Genomic DNA, 22909 nt, shown 5'->3' on the forward strand with positions numbered 1-22909 from the left:
AACAAATTGCAGAATTAATTATAGACGAAGAAAAATATATGCAAATAGAATACATAGACTATGAATTAAGTGAAAATGATAGTATATACGAAGTATCAGATATAGAAACTGAAAATGAAGAAGAAAATACTAATACAGATAATGATGAAATAAATGAAGAATAATGTCAGAAAGTGAAATAAAAATAATAACTGAAGAAAATTATGAAAATGAAGAAATATCACATCAAAAAATCATATTTGATAACACAATTTTTGAACAAATAAAAGGAAAAGAATTAGATTTAAGCGTTGAAAAGATACTTGAAACATCCTTATTAAAAAATTTGTTTAAAAGACGAAAAGAAGAATATTATGTAGTTAGTCAGAAAGAACATGCCATAGATTGTAAATATACAAGTGGAAAAGCATATATACCTATAATAAACAAACGAATAATAAATAAAGAAATACAAAATATAAAAAATAAAGCAGATATAAAATATGTACATTTAGGAGGAACAGAAATACTGATAAAAGCTTGTTTCAGAGAAGGAATAGATACACCCATTGAAATATATCTAGCAGATGACAGAATAATACATCCTATAGAAAAAAGCGTAATCAGTGCAGTTAGAGGAAATTTAATATACCAAAAATTTAAATTCATAATAAGTGCTAATTACACAGTAGCATTAACAGATACAAACATAGATAAATCATTAGTACTATATTGGAAATTATCAGGAATAAAGTTAGCACCAGGAAGTAAAATATTTACAGCAAGATGTAAAAATCTATATATATTAACCACAAAACATAAAATAACGGCAAGAAATAAAATTGATAAAATAAAAATAGAAAATCCTTTCGAAAAAATAATTACTGTAATAGACAATAATGACTACAGCTATAAAGAAATTGACATGGAAGAAGATTTAGAAATAGTAAAAGAAAGATTAAGTACTTCAAGCGTACCAAATACACTAACAAGAGCTACCTCATCAAGAATGAGTACATCTAAAAGAAAATATGAAATGCCTCAAGAATTATTAGAAGAAATAACACCTAACCACTATTTTATAACAGGAATAATGGATCAAAGAAAATATAAAATCTTAATAAATACAGGACAAGAAGAAAATCATATAACAAGAGAACTAGTATTAGAAGAAGAAATTATAAAAACAGGACACACATACCCTGGATTACCCAGTGAAATAATAAACACAAACGAAGAAACAACAGAAAAAGAAATAATTATAGGAGGAATTCCATTAAAATTACAATTTAAAATATACGAAGGAAATTATAATATCACGTTAGGAATAAAATGGTTAGAAAAAGTTAAGCCATACAAAATAGAAAATGAACAATTAACAATAACTTGTCAAAATAAGAAAATAATCATAAAAAGAACAAAATGAATAATGAAAATATTTATTCTTGCGAAAATTATTGTAGAAGGATATTACAACAGATATTATACACCTATGATAGATACGGGAGCAGAAGCAAACATATGTAAATATAATTGTCTACCAGAAGATAAATGGGAAAAACTAAAAACACCTATGGTAGTAACAGGATTTAATAATGAAGGAAGTATGATAAAATACAAAGCAAAAAATATAAAGATACAAATATGGGATAAAATACTAATAATAGAAGAAATCTATAATTTTGAGTTCACAACAAAAGATATGTTACTAGGAATGCCATTTTTAGATAAATTTTACCCACATATAATAACAAAAACACACTGGTGGCTTACTACACCATGTGGCAATAAAATAGGAGCAAAAAGGGTAAAAAATAAACAACGAAAAGCTATGGAATGGATAAAAGGTAGTGAAAAAATAAACCAAGAAATGAAAAATATAGATAAAGAACAAGAAACGCAATTGGAAATAATCATATTTACAATAGACAGAGTTCAAATAATTAATGAACAACTAAAACAACTATACAATGAAGACCCATTACAAGGATGGGAAAAACATAAAACAAAGGTAAAAATTGAGCTAATAGACGAAAATAGCATAATAACACAGAAACCGTTAAAATATAATTTCGATGATTTACAAGAATTTAAAATACATATAAATGAATTACTGGAAAAGAATTATATACAGGAAAGTAACAGTAAGCACACAAGCCCAGCATTTATAGTTATAAAACACAGTGAACAAAAAAGAGGTAAAAGTAGAATGGTTATAGATTACAGAAATCTAAACGCCAAAACTAAAACATACAACTACCCAATACCAAATAAAATACTTAAAATAAGACAGATACAAGGATATAACTATTTTAGTAAATTTGACTGTAAATCAGGATTTTACCATCTAAAACTAGAAGAAGAATCTAAACAATTAACAGCATTTACAGTACCACAAGGATTTTATGAATGGAATGTATTACCATTTGGATATAAAAATGCACCAGGTAGATATCAACATTTTATGGATAACTGTTTTAACCAGCTAGAAAATTGTGTTATATATATAGATGATATATTATTATATTCTAAAACACAAGATGAACATATAAGATTATTAGAAAAATTTATACATATAATCAAACACTCAGGTATAAGTTTAAGTAAAAATAAAGCAGAAATTATGAAACCACAGATAGAATTTCTAGGAATACAAATAGATAAAAATGGAATAAAAATGCAAACTCACATAGTACAAAAAATAATTACTATAGATGAAAATATAGATACAAAAAAGAAATTACAATCATTCTTAGGATTAGTAAATCAAGTAAGGGAATATATACCAAAATTAGCAGAACATTTAAAACCATTATACAAAAAACTCAAAAAAGATATTGAATATCATTTTGACAACAAAGATAAAGAACACATAAAAAATATTAAAAAATTATGCAAAAAATTACCAAAATTATATTTTCCTGATGAAAGTAGAACATTCACATATATAATTGAAACAGATTCAAGCGATCACAGTTATGGAGGAATACTAAAATATAAATATGACAAAGAAAAGATAGAACACCATTGCAGGTATTGCTCAGGATCATATACTGAGGCACAAACAAAATGGGAAATAAACAGAAAGGAATTATTTGCATTATATAAATGTTTATTAGCATTTGAACCATATATAGTTTACAATAAATTTATTGTAAGAACAGATAACACACAGGTAAAATGGTGGATAACAAAAAAGTTAGATGATTCAGTTACAACAAAAGAAATAAGGAGATTAGTATTGAATATATTAAATTTTACATTTACAATTGAAATTATAAAAACTAATGAAAATCTCGTTGCAGATTACCTATCAAGAAAAAGGAACACAAACTGAACCAGATACAACAGAAGAAATACTCAAAGCTATTAATACACTTTCTACGAAGGTGGATAGTATGGGAAAAGAGTTACAAAATCTAAAAGCTAATAGTCAGCAGCATGACTATAAATATGCGGAGCTACGCCAACATACAGAGTTACGTCGATCGGAAGACGCTAAAATTCCAGAGCTACAAGGAGACGATGGGAAACTCCGAAAAACCCATAACAATGTTTGTTTAGATACAGCTGCAGGTACAAGCAAAAGAGTTACTGAGAAATCAAAAAATACAAATTTAAACCAGCTATTTGCAAAACCATTTACCCAAAAACCACAAATGCAGATACCAGTAGAACCGCAAACATCTACCTACGCAGTTAGCCTACAAAATGACAAAAAGAGATATAACTACATTACACAGTCCTACATTGAAAATATATACAAAATCCAGACATATTTAAACCTAAACCCAAAATCTACACAAACAAAAAATCCCGAAGAAGACTATATAACCCAGAAACTACAAGGATATAACAAACTTATTGCACAACCTAAGACCAATCCCAACCTAGTAAAAACGTGTTATAACTACGGACTACTAAATACAGCCTACACATATACCGGAGAAGAAATAGCCGGAATACCAGAACTACATAAAGCATTTTTAACATATAAAAGAATTACCAAAGGAAATTTATTCTATATAAAATGTTATACAGCACCAGCAGAGATACTATACGAAGAGATAAAATCACCAATACAGGTGGTAAAGATAGGATTAACCAGAGATATGATTATTCCAGAAGAGATAGAAAAACAAAATGAGATACCAAAAGTAGAAATACCTAACTTTTATGCAAATAAAAGAATAATTGGTATAGCTACAATTATACAAGAGTTAGCAAACAATTATTTAAATGGCAATGCCATTTGGAGCTATTATGCAAGAGATCAGGTGATGATTTATGCAAACTCCAAAGAATTAAGAAAATCAGATATGGATGAAGTTCAGAGATGGATTTTGTCATTGCTAAAACCAGAAGAACAACCATCTACAAGAGCTTTGAAGAAAGGATTTATTTCAGAAGAATTATTAGTAAGATATTGCAAACTTATCAGCAACAAATACCCAGATCATAAATGCTCCAAGTGCAACGGAGAAGATAATGTGATACCTACAGTTGATTTAGGATACCTACAGTTGATTTAGGATAAAGAACGAAGCTATAAAAAAAAAAGTTATTATTATTGTTGTTATTATTATTGTTGCGTCGGCTGAATATCAGCCATATGTATAAAGTAAGAATCTTTTAATTTTGTCGTATAGCGTCGGCTGAAAAGCCAATAATGTAAAAAGTCATAAAGTAAACAGTGTTAGTGTCGGCCAATAATAAAGATAGGCCACTAAGTTTTGTTTTTTGCGTCGGTCGAATGTAAAAAGACCAAGTGTAAAGTAGATGTCGGCCATTTTGGCCAAAAGTGTGAAATTTTTGTATATAAATAGAGGGCTTCCCCTCATAAATAAAATCATCAGTCTTCCACTACTCTCTTCTCTCTACAATTATTCCTCTTTAACGCTTCCACCCAAAATTGGTATCAGAGCTAGCTAGTTAAATAATAACTATGGAAAATTCTGGAGCTACAAATCTACAAAAACAGGTATACACTCTTAAATTTATGAGTAGCTAAACAAATTTATTCCTGAAAATCTCTTGTTAATTATAATTATTTATCATGTTCTAATAATGTTATAATAAGCATCTTTAGAAGGTTTGCTACAGAAATATTCTATGAACAAGTATGCCCAGACTATGCCATCCTAAAGTTGAAACCGGTAGGCAAAGAAGGCCGTTTAGGGGAGTAAACAGAGTTGAGGCGCTGTTAGGGTAACTAATCAAAGAAGAAAGCTGTAGTAGTGACTAGACGAGATGATTATTAAACCATTATTATTACATAATAAGTAAGTATAATTTATTAAGAGGTTGAAAGGAATAAAACTTTTAGCAAAAATGAATAAAATGAGTACCTACTTAATTGATGATAATGATGAATATAAGATATTACTACTTTATATATTAAAAAATCTTAATACTGACATAAAAAGAGAAATTTATGATAAATTGGTAACATATGAAATAATAGAGATAACAACTCAAGGTTGGACTCAGTTAACCATACAAAGTATACAGGATGAACTTTATTATGATATGTATGATTTATATGATGATATAGATACAGACTAATGATAAATTACGAATATTTACAATATTGGGTAAAAACTATAGAAGATATAGATCTACATGAAAAATTACTAATAGAAAATCTATTCGATTATTTGAGAACTAGAGAAGTTGAACATCTAGAATATATTACAAACAATGCTAATGAAATACAACGATTAGATCTACTTAAAAGAGAATATTACAGAAAGACATTTTATGAAGGATAATATAATACCAAGCAAAGAAACTAAAATAACAACAAACAATATAGGTAAAAAAATAAGAAAGACATGGAAAAAATTAAGACCCTTATATATAGAATATGAACTATCACAACTAGTCAAAACAAGTAATAATGAAAAAGATCATTTAATAGATAAAATTTCGAAATCTGAATACAAATATGTTCGCTATTTGAAAAAACAGTATGAACAAAGAAATTTATAAACAACAATTAATAGAAAAAATAACGGAAAAAATAACTGAAAAAGAACAAGAATTACAACATAGAAAAAGAAGATTAGAAGAAAACATATTAGCAGATGTATGTAATAAATCGATACTAGTACAAAGAAAAGATATATCTATGTTAAAATTAGAATTAGATTGTCTTGAATATGAGTTACAACATAATATAATACATAAATTATAATGAATAAAGAAGAATTTGCAGTAGACGAAAAAACATATGAAAATCAAGACGGAATGATAATAAAAATAATATTTTCAAATCTAGGAAGAAGATATAAAAAAATAGGAAATAATCTATACTTAATGTTAGAAAGAGAAACAGCAAAATTAGAAGATAGTTTAACAGCTATGGTAAGAATAACAAAAGAAAATGAAGAAATAGACAGATCAAAAGAAATAGAAAAAATAAAAATACAGGCAAAACAAGAAGTACAATACGTAGAAGAAATAAAAAATACAAGAATAGAAGAACTAGAAAAAGAACTAACAAAATTAAGATTATTATATGAAGAGAAACAAAAAGCAAAACAAATAGAAAAAGAAAAAGAACTAGAAAAAGAATTAAAAAATAAAATAAACGAAGTACGACAAAAATTAGATGAAGATCTTGAATTAAATGAAATAAATGAAATAGATGAAAATGAAAATGACCAAAAATCGGAAATAAGTGATATAAGTGAAACATATACAGAAATCTTGGAACAGACAAACAAACTAAAGAAATTAGAAATAAATACAGGAGATACAAATAGACCTAGTACATCAGGAGTTAAACCAGAAAATAGTCCAAGAAATAGTCCAAGAAATAGTCCCAGAACTAGTCCTAGAAGAGCACAACCAACTTATTATACAGAAAGTTATCAACAGTCAGATAGAGCTAATACGATATGGAACAGTAGATTAAATAAAAATTGGATACCAAAACCAGCAAATGAACAATATAATTTCTTAGACCTAGATTGTGTAACAGATATAAATAAAGTAATGTTACTATGGACGGGAAATATATCTAAACAACTGATAGATAACAAAATAAGTACAACAGAAACACCAAGATATATAGAAAGAACATTTGTAGGAACAGTTAAATTATGGATAGAAAATCTACCCCCAGAAAGTTTAGAAGTACTTAGAAATAATACGAAATTAGATGGATCTTCTTTAGCAACAAATATAGAAATATTAGATAAATACGAAATAACGATAAGAAGTGAATTCGGAGGTATGACCACAGATGTAAAAGAACAAAATAAAGAAAAAATAATAAACAGGCAACTTATGACAAAATTAGCTATATGTAAAATGTGCTTTATAGAAGAATACACTTGCGCATTTAAAGAATATTACTACAAAGCAAAATATAATCTTAATGAAGCAAAAGAAGTAAGACACCAATATTTTACAAAATTACCAGAACCATTTAGTACAAAAGTAATTAAAGATTGGGAGAATGAAGGGCTTACAGATACTTTAGGATCTAGAATAAAATTCTTATCTCAATGGTTTACACAATTATGTGAAAGCCAAAAAGAAAAATTAAAAATGGAAAAAGTATTAAATAAAAACTTATCGTGTTGCAAAAATAAAATGGCACCACAATTTGGATGCACATATAAAAAACAGAAAAGTAAAAGATATAAAAATTACACAAAAAATAAAACTAAGTATAAATATAAACAACCAAGAAGAAGATATTATATAAAAAATTATAAAACAAAAAGACCATATAGACCAAAGAGGAAAATATCCCAATGTACTTGTTACAATTGTGGAAAAATAGGACACATAGCTAAAAATTGTAAATTACCAAAAAACCTAAAAAGAAAACAAATTGCAGAATTAATTATAGACGATGAAAAATATATGCAAATAGAATACATAGACTATGAATTAAGTGAAAATGATAGTATATACGAAGTATCAGATATAGAAACTGAAAATGAAGAAGAAAATACTAATACAGATAATGATGAAATAAATGAAGAATAATGTCAGAAAGTGAAATAAAAATAATAACTGAAGAAAATTATGAAAATGAAGAAATATCACATCAAAAAATCATATTTGATAACACAATTTTTGAACAAATAAAAGGAAAAGAATTAGATTTAAGCGTTGAAAAGATACTTGAAACATCCTTATTAAAAAATTTGTTTAAAAGACGAAAAGAAGAATATTATGTAGTTAGTCAGAAAGAACATGCCATAGATTGTAAATATACAAGTGGAAAAGCATATATACCTATAATAAACAAACGAATAATAAATAAAGAAATACAAAATATAAAAAATAAAGCAGATATAAAATATGTACATTTAGGAGGAACAGAAATACTGATAAAAGCTTGTTTCAGAGAAGGAATAGATACACCCATTGAAATATATCTAGCAGATGACAGAATAATACATCCTATAGAAAAAAGCGTAATCAGTGCAGTTAGAGGAAATTTAATATATCAAAAATTTAAATTCATAATAAGTGCTAATTACACAGTAGCATTAACAGATACAAACATAGATAAATCATTAGTACTATATTGGAAATTATCAGGAATAAAGTTAGCACCAGGAAGTAAAATATTTACAGCAAGATGTAAAAATCTATATATATTAACCACAAAACATAAAATAACGGCAAGAAATAAAATTGATAAAATAAAAATAGAAAATCCTTTCGAAAAAATAATTACTGTAATAGACAATAATGACTACAGCTATAAAGAAATTGACATGGAAGAAGATTTAGAAATAGTAAAAGAAAGATTAAGTACTTCAAGCGTACCAAATACACTAACAAGAGCTACCTCATCAAGAATGAGTACATCTAAAAGAAAATATGAAATGCCTCAAGAATTATTAGAAGAAATAACACCTAACCACTATTTTATAACAGGAATAATGGATCAAAGAAAATATAAAATCTTAATAAATACAGGACAAGAAGAAAATCATATAACAAGAGAACTAGTATTAGAAGAAGAAATTATAAAAACAGGACACACATACCCTGGATTACCCAGTGAAATAATAAACACAAACGAAGAAACAACAGAAAAAGAAATAATTATAGGAGGAATTCCATTAAAATTACAATTTAAAATATACGAAGGAAATTATAATATCACGTTAGGAATAAAATGGTTAGAAAAAGTTAAGCCATACAAAATAGAAAATGAACAATTAACAATAACTTGTCAAAATAAGAAAATAATCATAAAAAGAACAAAATGAATAATGAAAATATTTATTCTTGCGAAAATTATTGTAGAAGGATATTACAACAGATATTATACACCTATGATAGATACGGGAGCAGAAGCAAACATATGTAAATATAATTGTCTACCAGAAGATAAATGGGAAAAACTAAAAACACCTATGGTAGTAACAGGATTTAATAATGAAGGAAGTATGATAAAATACAAAGCAAAAAATATAAAGATACAAATATGGGATAAAATACTAATAATAGAAGAAATCTATAATTTTGAGTTCACAACAAAAGATATGTTACTAGGAATGCCATTTTTAGATAAATTTTACCCACATATAATAACAAAAACACACTGGTGGCTTACTACACCATGTGGCAATAAAATAGGAGCAAAAAGGGTAAAAAATAAACAACGAAAAGCTATGGAATGGATAAAAGGTAGTGAAAAAATAAACCAAGAAATGAAAAATATAGATAAAGAACAAGAAACGCGATTGGAAATAATCATATTTACAATAGACAGAGTTCAAATAATTAATGAACAACTAAAACAACTATACAATGAAGACCCATTACAAGGATGGGAAAAACATAAAACAAAGGTAAAAATTGAGCTAATAGACGAAAATAGCATAATAACACAGAAACCGTTAAAATATAATTTCGATGATTTACAAGAATTTAAAATACATATAAATGAATTACTGGAAAAGAATTATATACAGGAAAGTAACAGTAAGCACACAAGCCCAGCATTTATAGTTATAAAACACAGTGAACAAAAAAGAGGTAAAAGTAGAATGGTTATAGATTACAGAAATCTAAACGCCAAAACTAAAACATACAACTACCCAATACCTAATAAAAAACTTTAAAAAGATGTTGAATATTATTTTGACAACAAAGAATAAGAACACATAAAGAATATTAAGAAATTATATAAAAATCTACCAAAACTGTATTTTCCTGATGAAAGTAAAACATTTATATACATAGTTGAAACAGATTCGAGTGATCACAGTTATGGAGGAGTACTAAAATATAAATATAACAAAGAAAAGATAGAACACCATTGCAGATATTACTCAGGATCATATACTGAAGCACAGGCAAAATGGGAGATAAATAGAAAGGAACTATTTGCATTATATAAATGTTTACTAGCATTCGAACCATATATAGTTTACAATAAATTTATTGTAAGGACAGATAACACACAGGTAAAGTGGTGGATAACCAAAAAGATAGACGATTCAGTTACAACAAAAGAAATAAGAAGATTAATATTAAATATATTAAATTTTACATTTACAATTGAGATTATTAAAACTGATGAAAATCTTATTGCAGACTACCTCTCAAGAAAGAGATACAATGAAAGATCTATTGGCAATGATGACAAATCTATGCCAAAAAATAGAAAAGATAGAGACAGATGTACAAAATCTGAAAGCTAACAGTCAGCAGCATGACTCAAAACATGCGGAGCTACGTCGTACGGCAGACGGAAAACAGCCAGAGATAGAAGGAGATGATGGGAAACTCCGAAAAACCCATAACAATGTTTGTTTAGATACAGCTGCAGGTACAAGCAAAAGAATTAATGAAAAACCAAAAAATACAAATTTAAACCAGCTATTTGCAAAACCATTTACCCAAAAACCACAAATGCAGATACCAGTAGAACCGCAAACATCTACCTACGCAGTTAGCCTACAAAATGACAAAAAGAGATATAACTACATTACACAATCCTACATTGAAAATATATACAAAATCCAGACATATTTAAACCTAAACCCAAGATCTACACAAACAAAAAATCCCGAAGAAGACTATATAACCCAGAAACTACAAGGATATAACAAACTTATTGCACAACCTAAGACCAATCCCAACCTAGTAAAAACATGTTATAACTACGGACTACTAAATACAGTATACACATATACCGGAGAAGAAATAGCCGGAATACCAGAACTACATAGAGCATTTTTAACATATAAAAGAATTACCAAAGGAAATTTATTCTATATAAAATGTTATACAGCACCAGCAGAGATACTATACGAAGAGATAAAATCACCAATACAGGTGGTAAAGATAGGATTAACCAGAGATATGATTATTCCAAAAGAGATAGAAAAACAAAATGAGATACCAAAAGTAGAAATACCTAACTTTTATGCAAATAAAAGAATAATTGGTATAGCTACAATTATACAAGAGTTAGCAAACAATTATTTAAATGGCAATGCCATTTGGAGCTATTATGCAAGAGATCAGGTGATGATTTATGCAAACTCCAAAGAATTAAGAAAATCAGATATGGATGAAGTTCAGAGATGGATTTTGTCATTGCTAAAACCAGAAGAACAACCATCTACAAGAGCTTTGAAGAAAGGATTTATTTCAGAAGAATTATTAGTAAGATATTGCAAACTTATCAGCAACAAATACCCAGATCATAAATGCTCCAAGTGCAACGGAGAAGATAATGTGATACCTACAGTTGATTTAGGAAAAAGAACTAAGCTACAAAAAAAAAAAGAGTTATTATTATTGTTGTTATTATTATTATTGTTGCGTCAGCTGAATATCAACCATATGTATAAAGTAAGAATCTTTTAATTTTGTCGTATAGCGTCGGCTGAAAAGCCAATAATGTAAAAAGTCGTAAAGTAAACAGTGTTAGTGTCGGCCAATAATAAAGATAGGCCACTAAGTTTTGTTTTCTTGCGTCAGTCCTTGCGTCAGCCATTTGGCTAAAGGTGTAATCTTTGTATATAAATAGAGGAACTCTCCTCATAAATAAAACACACCTTCATCTAAAAACCTTCTTCTCAATATTTTCTCTCTCAATCGCTTCCCCACTCTTCGACCTCTGAGAGGTCAAAAACGCGGTCTCGTCTGGGGTCTAGACTCCGGTCACTTGTATCAGTGAAATAGGCTAAATTCCGAGGATAATAAGTTTACATCAACCACATTGAGTAGTTTCTAAGTCATGGTAGTGAAGTGCACCAATATCCTGATTTAGAGACTGCATGATTCGTAGGAAAATTCCCTTCTTATGATCTTATCATGCCTTCTCTAATGTCTAATTTCTTGGTGTTAAGAGCGTATCTAACATCAAATCTTGTGATTTAGAAAGATGAATACGAGGAGAAACGTAGGAGGAGAGATTGGAGGAGCATCTGCTGAGGTAAATCAAGTTCGTCCCCAGGCTCCAACTGTTGGAATGGAGATGCATGTTAATCCAGTTTAGTTTATAGATGGAGAAGTAAGGACAGCCTTGGTACAGATGGCCCAAGACATCACTTTATAAGCTAAGGCTATGACAGCCCAGGCAGAGCAACAAGGTGTTCCCAAAAAGAACCCACCTTCCAGCACCATGGCTAGTAGGTTAAGAGACTTCACGAGAATGAATCCTCCCGTTTACACTAGATCTCAGATTGTGTAGGATCTCGTGGAGGAGTTTAGGGTAGCTATGTTGCATGCTAGCATTGGACCTTCCACGATTATGGTCCATGTCAAACAAGTGGAGGAAAACAGGAAGAAGAAGCATACTAGGGCACGGAACAGGTCAAGGCAAGCTAAGCATAATTTTTCAAGGAAGAGAAGTACCGATATCAGGGATAAGCCCAGATATCGGTACTTCTCTTAGTGTTAGGGATGAAGATATTCCAAAGGCAGCCTTTCGTACCTGTTATGGTCATATCATTTGTTCTCACTAATGGACCTGCTGTATTTATGGATAGCATGAACAGAGTCTTCCATGAATACCTTGAATCTTTCTTCATAGTATTCATTGATGACATTCTCACCTACTCTAACACTAAGGAAGAGCATGAACAACATTTGAGACTAACCTTGCAGGTACTTAGACACCATCAGTTGTATGCCAAATTCAGCAACTGTGAATTCTGGCTTAGATTAGTGACCTTCCTGGGTCATGTTGTGTCCAACGAAGGTATGGAGGTAGATCTCAGGGAGAATGAGTCTTTTAAGAACAACCCAAAACCTCTTACTCTCACAGATATCCGTAGCTTCTTGGGATTGGCTGGTTATTATCGCAGATTCGTGAAGGGTTTTTCTTCCATTGCTGCTCCACTCACAGCCTTGATGAAGAAAATAATTAAGTATGAATGGGCAGAGACTTGTGAGAAGAGTTCCCAGGATCTCGAAGACAGACTCACTTCAGCACCGGTGCTTACTTTTCCTAAGTATGGTGAGAATTACATTGTTTATTGTGATGCATCTAGGGTTGGTTTGGGTTATGTTATTATGCAGGGTGGTAAGGTGATAGCTTATGCGTCCAGACATCTCAAGGTTAATGAGAAGAATTATCCCACTCATGACCTGGAGTTGGCAGCAATGGTGTTTGCATTGAAGCTGTGGAGGCACTACTTGAATCTAGTGCATATGGATGTGTTCACAGACCACAAGAGTCTCTAGTATGTGTTCACGCAGAGGGAGTTGAATCTACGTCAGGGAAGATGGTTGGAGATGTTGAAGGACTATGAGATGAATGTCCACTACCATCCAAGTAAGGCTAATGTCGTAGCGATACTTTGAGAAGGATGAGCATGGGAAGTACAACCCACGTTGAGGATGAGATGAAGGAGTTGGTGAAAGATGTACACAGACTGGCCAGAATAGGTGTGCGGTTTGTTGACTCTACTAGTGGGGGTGTTTCAGTTCATCCTAGTTCTAAATAATCCTTGGTAGTTGAAGTCAAGAAGGGTTAGCATCTTAATCTTGTATTGATTGAGATGAAGGTGTCAGTGTTGATAAAGATGAAAGAGTTTTTTTATTTGGGAGGTGACGACGTACTTAGGTAACAGGAAATGATGTGCGTACCAGATGTGGATAAATTAAGGACCAGTATTTTTGCGAGGCCCGTAGTTCTAGAATTCCATACATCTAGGTTCCACCAAGATGTATCATGATCTTAATCAGATCTATTGGTAGGATGGAATAAAGAAGGACATTACAGAATACGTGGCAAAATGTTCTTATTGTCAGCTGGTTAAGGCAGAACATCTTAAGCCTGGCGGTCTTACTCAGATTATTGAGGTTACGACTGGGAAGTAGGATACCATTAATATGGACTTCGTGGTAAGTCTTCCGATGACTAGGAGACACCATGACTCCATATGGTGTATTGTGGACAGGATGACTAAGTTTGCCCAATTTATCCCTGTGAACTCTACTTACAGAGCCGAAGATTATGCGAGACTCTGCATTGCTGATATTGTGAGATGGCATATGATTCCTTTGTCTATAATTTCTTATTGAGGAGCTCAGTTCACTTCACATTTCCGGAGATCCTTTCAAAAGAGCTTAGGCACACAGGTAAAGCTCAGTACTGCCTTTCATCCTCAGACTGATGGGCAGGCAGAGCGCACAACTCAACATTGGAGTACATGTTGAGGGCGTGTGTTATTGACTTCAGGGGTACTTAGGAAGAACATCTGCTTTTGATAGAGTTCTCTTATAATAACAACTTTCACTCAAGCATTGGGATAGCACTGTTTGAGGCACTATATGGTAGGAGGTGTAGGTCTCCAGTTGGGTGGTTTGAGGTTGGAGAGTCATCCATTTTGGGTCCAGGATCATTCATGAGGCCTTAGTAAAAAACGACTCTTAGAGTTTGATGTTTTTTACCAAGTCTATTTGAAAATATCACTTATGAAGGGTGTGATGAGGGTTAGAAGGAAGGGGAAGTTGAGTCCGAGATATGTTTGTCCATATGAGATCCTACAGTGTGTAGGTGAGGTGGCCTATGAGTTGGCATTTCCCGTGGAGCTATCTTTTGTCCATACTGTCTTTCATGTGTCCATGTTAAGGAAGTGCCTAGGTGATCCAACATCAATTATACCTGCGGAAGGTTTGAGGGTTGATGCAGACTTGTCCTATGAGGAGGTACATGTTGACATCTTAGACAGACAGGTCAAGCGGCTGAGAAACAAGGAGAATGCCACAGTGAAGGTATTCTGGAGGAACCATCTTTATGATGGTGCTATGTGGGAGGCCGAGGCCGATATGAGATCCCGCTATCCCCATCATTTTAGTCCTTGAGGTTAGATCCCTACTCTTAAGTCGAAGTTTCCTTATCGCTCCATTCCTTGTTATTATTGCTTGACTGTACATAGTGATTATGTTATGTTATGACTGGCATTGTCTAGATAGTTAGCGGTGTTATTAAGAAAATAATTTACCTAAGGGGGTATGTTACGACCTGGATTATGGAATCCAAATCGAGACTGGCGTCATTTACCTCTCAGAGTTCGCAGACAAGCCTCTTCTTGAATTCATCACATTTATATCGTTAATTTTAGCATAAAATAGGAAAATATTTATATGTATGAAGTATAAATAAACTTCTTATAGTTATTTCATATTTACATCATATACTAAGCTCCACATTAATGTAACAACCATCTATCATAAGAATCAAATCAAAAAAGGATAAGAATATATCATAAATATGTTTGCCAACCACGACCTTGTTACAAAAGATTTTAAATGAAAGTACGAAAGAAACGCTAGAGACAACATCAACTATGTATGTCTAAAACTTAGGCTAGACTAAAATTGCAGCATCCTAGAAATCAAGAGGCCTTACAAAATGGTCTGGAGAAACGCTGATGTCCAAACCGTTGCAAGAGTCGTCAATCTGTGATTTTTACCTGCATCTATAAAATATTAAATAGTAGGGATTAGTACACCACTTGTACTAAGTATGTATGTATTAATAGAAACACATAAAGTTATGCATGACCAATGAAAGCTCTTCCTAAGCAACATGCCGTTTTTGGAATGTCTGGTCATTAGACTATCCTAATTCGTTAGTTGTGAATTGTGGTATGAATATAATGTATTTAATGTATTCAAAGCACACAAATAATTTTCTATATGATTAAAAGACATTAGTATCATGAACATAATATTAGGACAACTCGGGCGAATATCTGAGATTTTGATCCTCTTATGCCCAGAGCTCCCCTTTGAGAACATACTTTATTTTTCAGTTTTTTTATTCTTATTGTTCTGTATTTAAGTAATTCCTTTAGTCTTATGTTTTACTCACAAGTCCAATGGTTCATTGTAGTCCCTTTCCCACAATGAATCGATGTAATTAATACAAGGATTCCCTTCCGTATAGTCAGTCATTCTTTGCACTATATATTCATTACATTTCATAAGACATTTTCTATTGATCATACCATTGATTTCATTACTTACATGTTAGGGAAGTTATGAGGTTTTTAGTTTTAATGTTTCTACTCCCCTTTATTGTCATCATAAAACAAGTCATTATAAGCCATTCCTATTTGGCTTTGCCCATTATTTGCTGAAACATCATGAGTGTGATATTGACAATTGACATTCTTAAGCTCTTCTTCATAGATCACTTTGAACATACGTTCCATCATCATTCTTTCTTACTTTAATAGAGACATACTTAGGAATAAGATCATGCGAGCTAACTTGAAATCCAGTGTCTTCCCCTCACTGAAAAGAGGTGATTCACCGATCTAAATGAATCTAGATCATGTGAGATACTCAAGAAATCAAGTGTCTGCCCCACACTGAAAATGGTTAATTCGCAGCAATGGTGAATCCATCTCAGGTGTTCACTCCACACCGAAAGAAGTGGCTCACGGCTATAATGAACCAAGAACATGTTTTATATATTATACATTTCATATTTACGAGACCTTGGAATCGTACATGTAGAATCAAGACATCTCAAGTGAGGGCCCAACATATGGGACCTCAACCCGAGAGCCTACTTTAAGAAACACAGAGTCTGCTTTATTAGTTTATTCGTAATTTACATTATTTGTATCATTCATGCGTAGGCTGATGTAAATACCAGTTATACCTAGGAGGAAGTTTAAGACTCTCACCAGGATCGTGAAGTGCAATGACCAAAAATGACCTAACATCATTACTTGAATCTAGTTTCACCTCCGGATTGTCTTGCACAAACACCTCTAGTATCGTTCATTTCATTATCTTTCATACATTGAGGAACTACAACCTTAATTGACATAGATCATAGGAGCATCATGAAATCCTGTGTCTACCCCACACCGAAAAGAGGTGGAATCACTGGCCAAAATGACCCAAAACATGCTAGCGTACGGGGTCCAGATCCCTATATTGGCAGTATAGGTTCGAAGATTAGGAGATATAAGGAGACCAATACCCGTCATGCCTGACAGTCTCATCTCATGAGAGTGACGTGAACCTCTGCCCTTCTCGAAAGAAGGCATCACTGCTCATAGATAGCCTATCGATGCTCAATGTAAAATTCCATTTCATTCAACTAATACGTCATGGAAGTTGCCTATCGATGCTCAACATATGATTTCTCATCTCATCATTAGTATTAAGTATATATCAGTTTTAATACTTTCATTAGAGTGTACATAGAGACTGCTCTCTTCATTATCCTTTACACTCTCATAGGTGAGTACGTTTTTGTCATATTTACTTAGGCTCATTTGAGATTGCTCTCATCTTTCACATTACCCTCTTATCATATTGTCACCAAATTCATTAGCATTAGCACATTTGCATTTCATAATTACTCATCCCTTTTACTTGAATGTTCATTTCATCATATGCCAATGCACTTGGGGTTTAGTGTGTTTAACGCTCTTACTTAACCCTTCTAAGGTTTCATCATTTCATTAATATATATTAGTTACTCATCCCTTTTTACGTGAATGTTCATCTCATGATCTTTTAGTGATGACTCAAGCATTATGGAGGCTTGCGTCTATATTGAGATTTACTTACTCTATTGATGATTTTTCATCCTTACTTTACATTGATGAAATGTTAATTTTTCTTTCATATCATCCTTAATTTACATTTATGAATGTGAATTTTCCTTACATATCATCCTTAGGTGTTAATAAGACTAGTTAACACATTCCAATACCTTCATTCTTGAGTATTCTTTTAACAAATTAGCTTCGGTGTAAGTAAGACTTGTCTCACTTCCTTTAACACTCCATTCTTGTCACTTACTTAATTTATACCCTTTTTATTATGTTATAACTCACGTTACTTACTTACTTTAGTTTAGTAGCTTCATATCACCGTTTATGGACGATGAGCACTTCATGCAATGAGTTTCATGTGTTCATAGTTCATTCTCGTGGAGCATGTTGGGAATTGTCCCAATGTATGTCATGCCCTTGGTTATGGATTCATTGATATTACTTTAGAAGTGATTAATATATATTTGATACTCTTACTACACAAGAATTGTTATATGATTAGTATTTTATCATCATTTGGGATGTTAGACTAGCAAAATATTTCTTTTTGGCATAAGCCAACATTTACGTATGTTCAAATTTAAATTGTCATATGTATGAACCCCTAGACAGTCTTTTAATCATTTACATAAGTTCCTATCCATTAGCATATATTCATTTTGACCACATAGAGTAAGCCAACTTTATTGGAACCACATAGCCAATTTATGCAAGATATGATTTCATAGATGTCTTTGAGTCAATTCTTAATTTATGGATTTTTACTGTAACGTTTTATGAACATATTAGACAGCATTATATTAACATTTGATGGCTTAAACATCTTAATAATATCACAACAAAAGCAAGTCAACATTCAGCCAAAGACAAATATTCACATAACACATCACGGACTTAACTTAGCATATTATCGATCCTTAATTATCATAATAAGATTAATTTACGCAATTACAAGTTCATAAGTTCATTCGATACTCATAATTAAAGAACAATAAATGTTAAGAACAGCGAGAACAACATACCATCATCATGATCTCTAACCTATTCAACATTGAAATCGAAAAGGATACTAGGGAAGGGAAGTTCAACGAGATCGACGGTAACAACCCTAGTTTTAAAGATATTGTGAATCCTTCGAAGGAAAATACTCTTGGAGAAAGAATTCCAGGAGAGAAACCCCTACCTTAAGTATAACGTAATCTACGAACACCACCTTGAACGAACTTTGAAGAAACCTTGAAAATCGTCTAAGAAATTTTCTATTTTTTTCTTGCTTTTTGTTCACTATTTTTCTCACACTTCTTTTCTTGTTTTAGGTGTGTATTTGTTTGAGTTTGAACGTTGTTTTTAGGTTTTATGTACTGACCTTGACTTATTAAACTTAGGGTTTAATAAGTTAATTAAATAAATTAATTTACTAATTACTAAAAAAACCTTCTAAGTTGACTAAACATAGAGAAAATGTTGATTCGACCTAAAATCAGAAATTTTGGTGTTGACTATTATTTGATTCAAAATTTTGACTTTATATAAATTAATTAAATAGTTAATTTAATAAATTTAGGGACCTATGGTAAGTACTAAAGTACCCCCAAGTCATTGTAACCATAATCAACCCTTTAAGACCATCATAGGTTAAGTACTAGGATATTTCTTGAATTATACTAGGTTACCATAAGAATTTCGGTTTTACCCTTTTAATTTAATTGATTAAATGAATAATTTAAAAAATTAAGTGACCAAAGGTAATTAATACAGTACCCTTAAGTCTTTATAACCATAACTAATCCTTTGGACCATCCATGGTTTAATACTAGGTTGCCTTTTTCTTGTCTCAACCAAAATCTTGAAACTTCTTTGTGATATGGGTTTTGACCCTTTAAATTAATTAATAAAGATTTTACATTAATTAATTAAGTAGCCTAGGGTACTTACTAAAGTATCCCTATGTTTTTAGGACCTTAGCTAACTCTTTTGACAATCCTAGGTTAGGTACTAGGTTGTCCATTTCTTGTCTTAACCAAAATCTAAAAATTTCCTTTGTAGTTTTTTTTTTAGCCCTTTTAAATTAATTAATAAATTAATTAGGTAACCTAGGGGAATTACTAAAGTACTCCTAAGTTGATAGGACCATAACTAACCTTTTGGACAATCCTATGTTAGGTACTAGGTTGTCTCTCTAACTAGTACTAGGTTAGTGTCAACCCGGTTTTGGTCCTAGGTTGTCGGGTGCACTAGTGGGTCCATTTCTGTAAGTCCTAGGTTTGTTAGCTATTTGGGGCAGTAGGTTAGAGTCTAAAATTTTGTAGGAAGTAAGGCCCCATATGGAGTGGTCCCTTATGCACGTTTTCCCCCTTAACTACCCTAACCGAATTACCATAACAAATCCACTGAAGAACTTAAACTTAGAGTTTCTTACACATAAACCAGAATTAGGAAGAGTATATCTTACCTCTTAAATTACATCTGATTTGCCTTAAGATTTAAACCTAATGACACCCGACTTAATTTCAAAGGGACTTGACACTATGCCATCAACATCTATACATACCCCTTCAGCTATAACACTATCTCCTATGGGAGTACTAACTAGAAACGGTTCATGTAAGATCTCAGGAAGTAAGTCAAATTGATTAGCCAACATAGGAGTAACCATAGACATGGTAGATCCTGTATCTAATAATTCATAAATATGAAAGGATAAGACAAGCAAGTTACCATAATCCACATCCACTGAATTCTCCTGTTCCTCTCTTCCTTTAAACGCATAGAACCGGTTTCTTTTGGGGGGTTCGAATACATTATTTGGCCGAGGCTGAGCATCTGCCTTGACCTTTTGAATTTGAACCATTCCCTTCTCATTTTAACTCAAACTCAACTTATTTGGAAGCTGAAGCCTTACTACCCTATTTCTATAGTCTATTTTAGCATAACACTTAAGAAGCAAATTCATGGCTACGACATATTCTTGAGTTGGTATGAAGCCAACGTATCATTATCCTCCTCATTAATACTAATAGCAGGCTTTTATACATTACCATGTGTTCGCCTACATGCGAACATCCACACTCACTACACGTCTTTTGTCCACGTTGGGAATTTCCATTATGGCCTTTCTTGGGAAGGCTAAATCTTTATTCTTGCTCCTCAGACCACATAGCCATCCTAATTCTTGTCTATATCCCTATACATGCTCACACAAGAGGTAATTTAAATACTTAGAATGATACAAAGTGTTAAAGCTCTAGATAGCACGATAAAGAGTAGAAGAAGGGAGAATTTTCTATCATCGCGTAGTCTTTAATCATGATTGTGGTGTACTTCACAGCCATAAGCTAGAAACTACATAATGTGGTTGCGTTGAGATTTAGTTCCTATGTAATTCAACATCATTCTCTGATACCATGTTTTTCACGACCCGGATTATGGAATCCACATCGAGACTGACATTGTTGACGTGTCCGAGGTCGGTGACAAGCCTCTTCTTGCATTCATCACATTCATATGGTTAATTTTAGCGGAAAATTTTAAAATTTTTATAAGTATGAAGCATACATAAACTTCATATAGTTATTAAATATTTACATCATATACTAAACTCAACATTAATGTAACAACCATCTATCATAAGAATCAAATCGAAACAGGATAAGAATATATCATAAATAAGTTTGCCAACCACGATCTTATTACAAAAGCTTCGAAATGAAAGTACGAAAGAAAATCTGGGGACAACATCCACTAGATATGTGAAAAATTAAGGCTAGACTAAAACTGTAGCATCATCAAAATCAAGAGGACCTACCAAATGGTCTAGAAAAACGTTGATGTCCAAACTGTTGCAAGAGTCATCAATCTATGCTTTTTACTTGCATCTAAAAAATAGTAAATAGTAGGGATTAGTACACCACTTGTACTAAGTATGGATGTATGAACATATACACATAAATTTATGCATGACCAATGAAAGCTCTTCCTAAATCACATGCCATTTTTGGAAAGTCTGGTCATTAGACAATCCTGATTCGTTAGTTGTGAATTGTTGTATGAATATGATGTATTTTAATGCATTCTAATCACACAAATCATTTTCTATATTATTACAAGACATTAGTTTCATCAACATAAAATTAGGACAACTCGGGTGAAAATCTGAGATTTTTATTCTCTTAGGCCCAGAGCTCCCCTTTGAACATAGTTTATTTTTAACTTTTTTTTCTTATTGTTGTGTAGTTCAGTAATTCCTTTGGTCTTATGTTTTACTTACATGTGCAATGGTTCATTGTAGTCTCATTCCCACAGTGATTGGATTTACGAAATCCAAGGACTAAGGAATAATTTCCCTACCGTATAGTGAGTCATTCTTTACACTATATATTCATTACATTTAATAAGCCATTCTCCATTGATCATACCATTTATTTCATTACTTTCATTTTAGGGAAGTTATGAGGTTTTTAGTTGTTATGTTTGTACTCCCCTTTATTTACATCATAAAACAAGTCATTATAAGTCATTCCTTTTTGGCTTTGCCCATTATTTGTTGAAACTTCATGAGTTTGATATTGGTACTTGACATTCTTAAGCTCTTCTTCATATCTCACTTTGCACATACGTTTAATCATCATTCTTTCTTAATTTCATATAGACATACTGTCACGACCCAAAACCGAGCCGCGACTGGCACCCACAATTTCCCTCCTATGTGAGCGAACCAACCAATCTAAACCTTAACATTTCAATTTAATATCAACAGAAAGTAATGCGGAAGACTTAAACTCATTAATAAAAAGACAATTCAATAACTTCTAAAATTCAACATCTATTATTCCCCAAAATCTGGAAGTCATCACCACAAGAACATCTATGATCAAATTACTAAACTAAGAGTATTCTAAGAA

General features: G+C 31.7%; 3 protein-coding genes across 3 annotated transcripts; all 3 read left to right on the top strand.

Annotated features, from left to right (window-relative positions):
- The first annotated feature begins 2974 nt into the window (after positions 1-2974).
- LOC107024691 lies at positions 2975-4845 on the top strand. The gene has a single exon (XM_015225678.2). It carries the CDS (start codon positions 3267-3269, stop codon positions 4509-4511), a length of 1245 nt encoding a protein of 414 aa, XP_015081164.1. The 5' UTR covers positions 2975-3266; the 3' UTR covers positions 4512-4845.
- Positions 4846-10234: 5389 nt separating this feature from the next.
- On the top strand, positions 10235-12472 carry LOC107024960. Its single transcript, XM_027918490.1, has 2 exons — positions 10235-11759; positions 12355-12472. The coding sequence occupies exons 1-2, from the start codon at positions 10540-10542 to the stop codon at positions 12470-12472; spliced, it is 1338 nt and encodes a 445-aa protein (XP_027774291.1). The 5' UTR covers positions 10235-10539.
- Positions 12473-13179: 707 nt separating this feature from the next.
- LOC107024961 (uncharacterized mitochondrial protein AtMg00860-like) lies at positions 13180-13730 on the top strand. The gene is made up of 2 exons (XM_015225864.1): positions 13180-13435; positions 13600-13730. The coding sequence occupies exons 1-2, from the start codon at positions 13180-13182 to the stop codon at positions 13728-13730; spliced, it is 387 nt and encodes a 128-aa protein (XP_015081350.1).
- Positions 13731-22909: the final 9179 nt, after the last annotated feature.

The sequence above is a fragment of the Solanum pennellii genome, chromosome 7 (genome assembly GCF_001406875.1).
Source record: "Solanum pennellii chromosome 7, SPENNV200".
In the NCBI taxonomy this organism is placed as follows: Eukaryota; Viridiplantae; Streptophyta; class Magnoliopsida; order Solanales; family Solanaceae; genus Solanum; species Solanum pennellii.

Coding starts and splice junctions, on each gene's coding strand:
- LOC107024961 (XM_015225864.1), top strand. CDS start 13,180: ATGGAGGTAGATCTCAGGGAGAATGAGTCTTTTAAGAACAACCCAAAA. Junction 13,436..13,599: donor GCTTACTTTTCCTAAGTATG/GTGAGAATTACA, acceptor TTTGCATTGAAG/CTGTGGAGGCACTACTTGAA.
- LOC107024691 (XM_015225678.2), top strand. CDS start 3,267: ATGAAAATCTCGTTGCAGATTACCTATCAAGAAAAAGGAACACAAACT.
- LOC107024960 (XM_027918490.1), top strand. CDS start 10,540: ATGAAAATCTTATTGCAGACTACCTCTCAAGAAAGAGATACAATGAAA. Junction 11,760..12,354: donor AAGCTACAAAAAAAAAAAGA/GTTATTATTATT, acceptor CTTGTGATTTAG/AAAGATGAATACGAGGAGAA.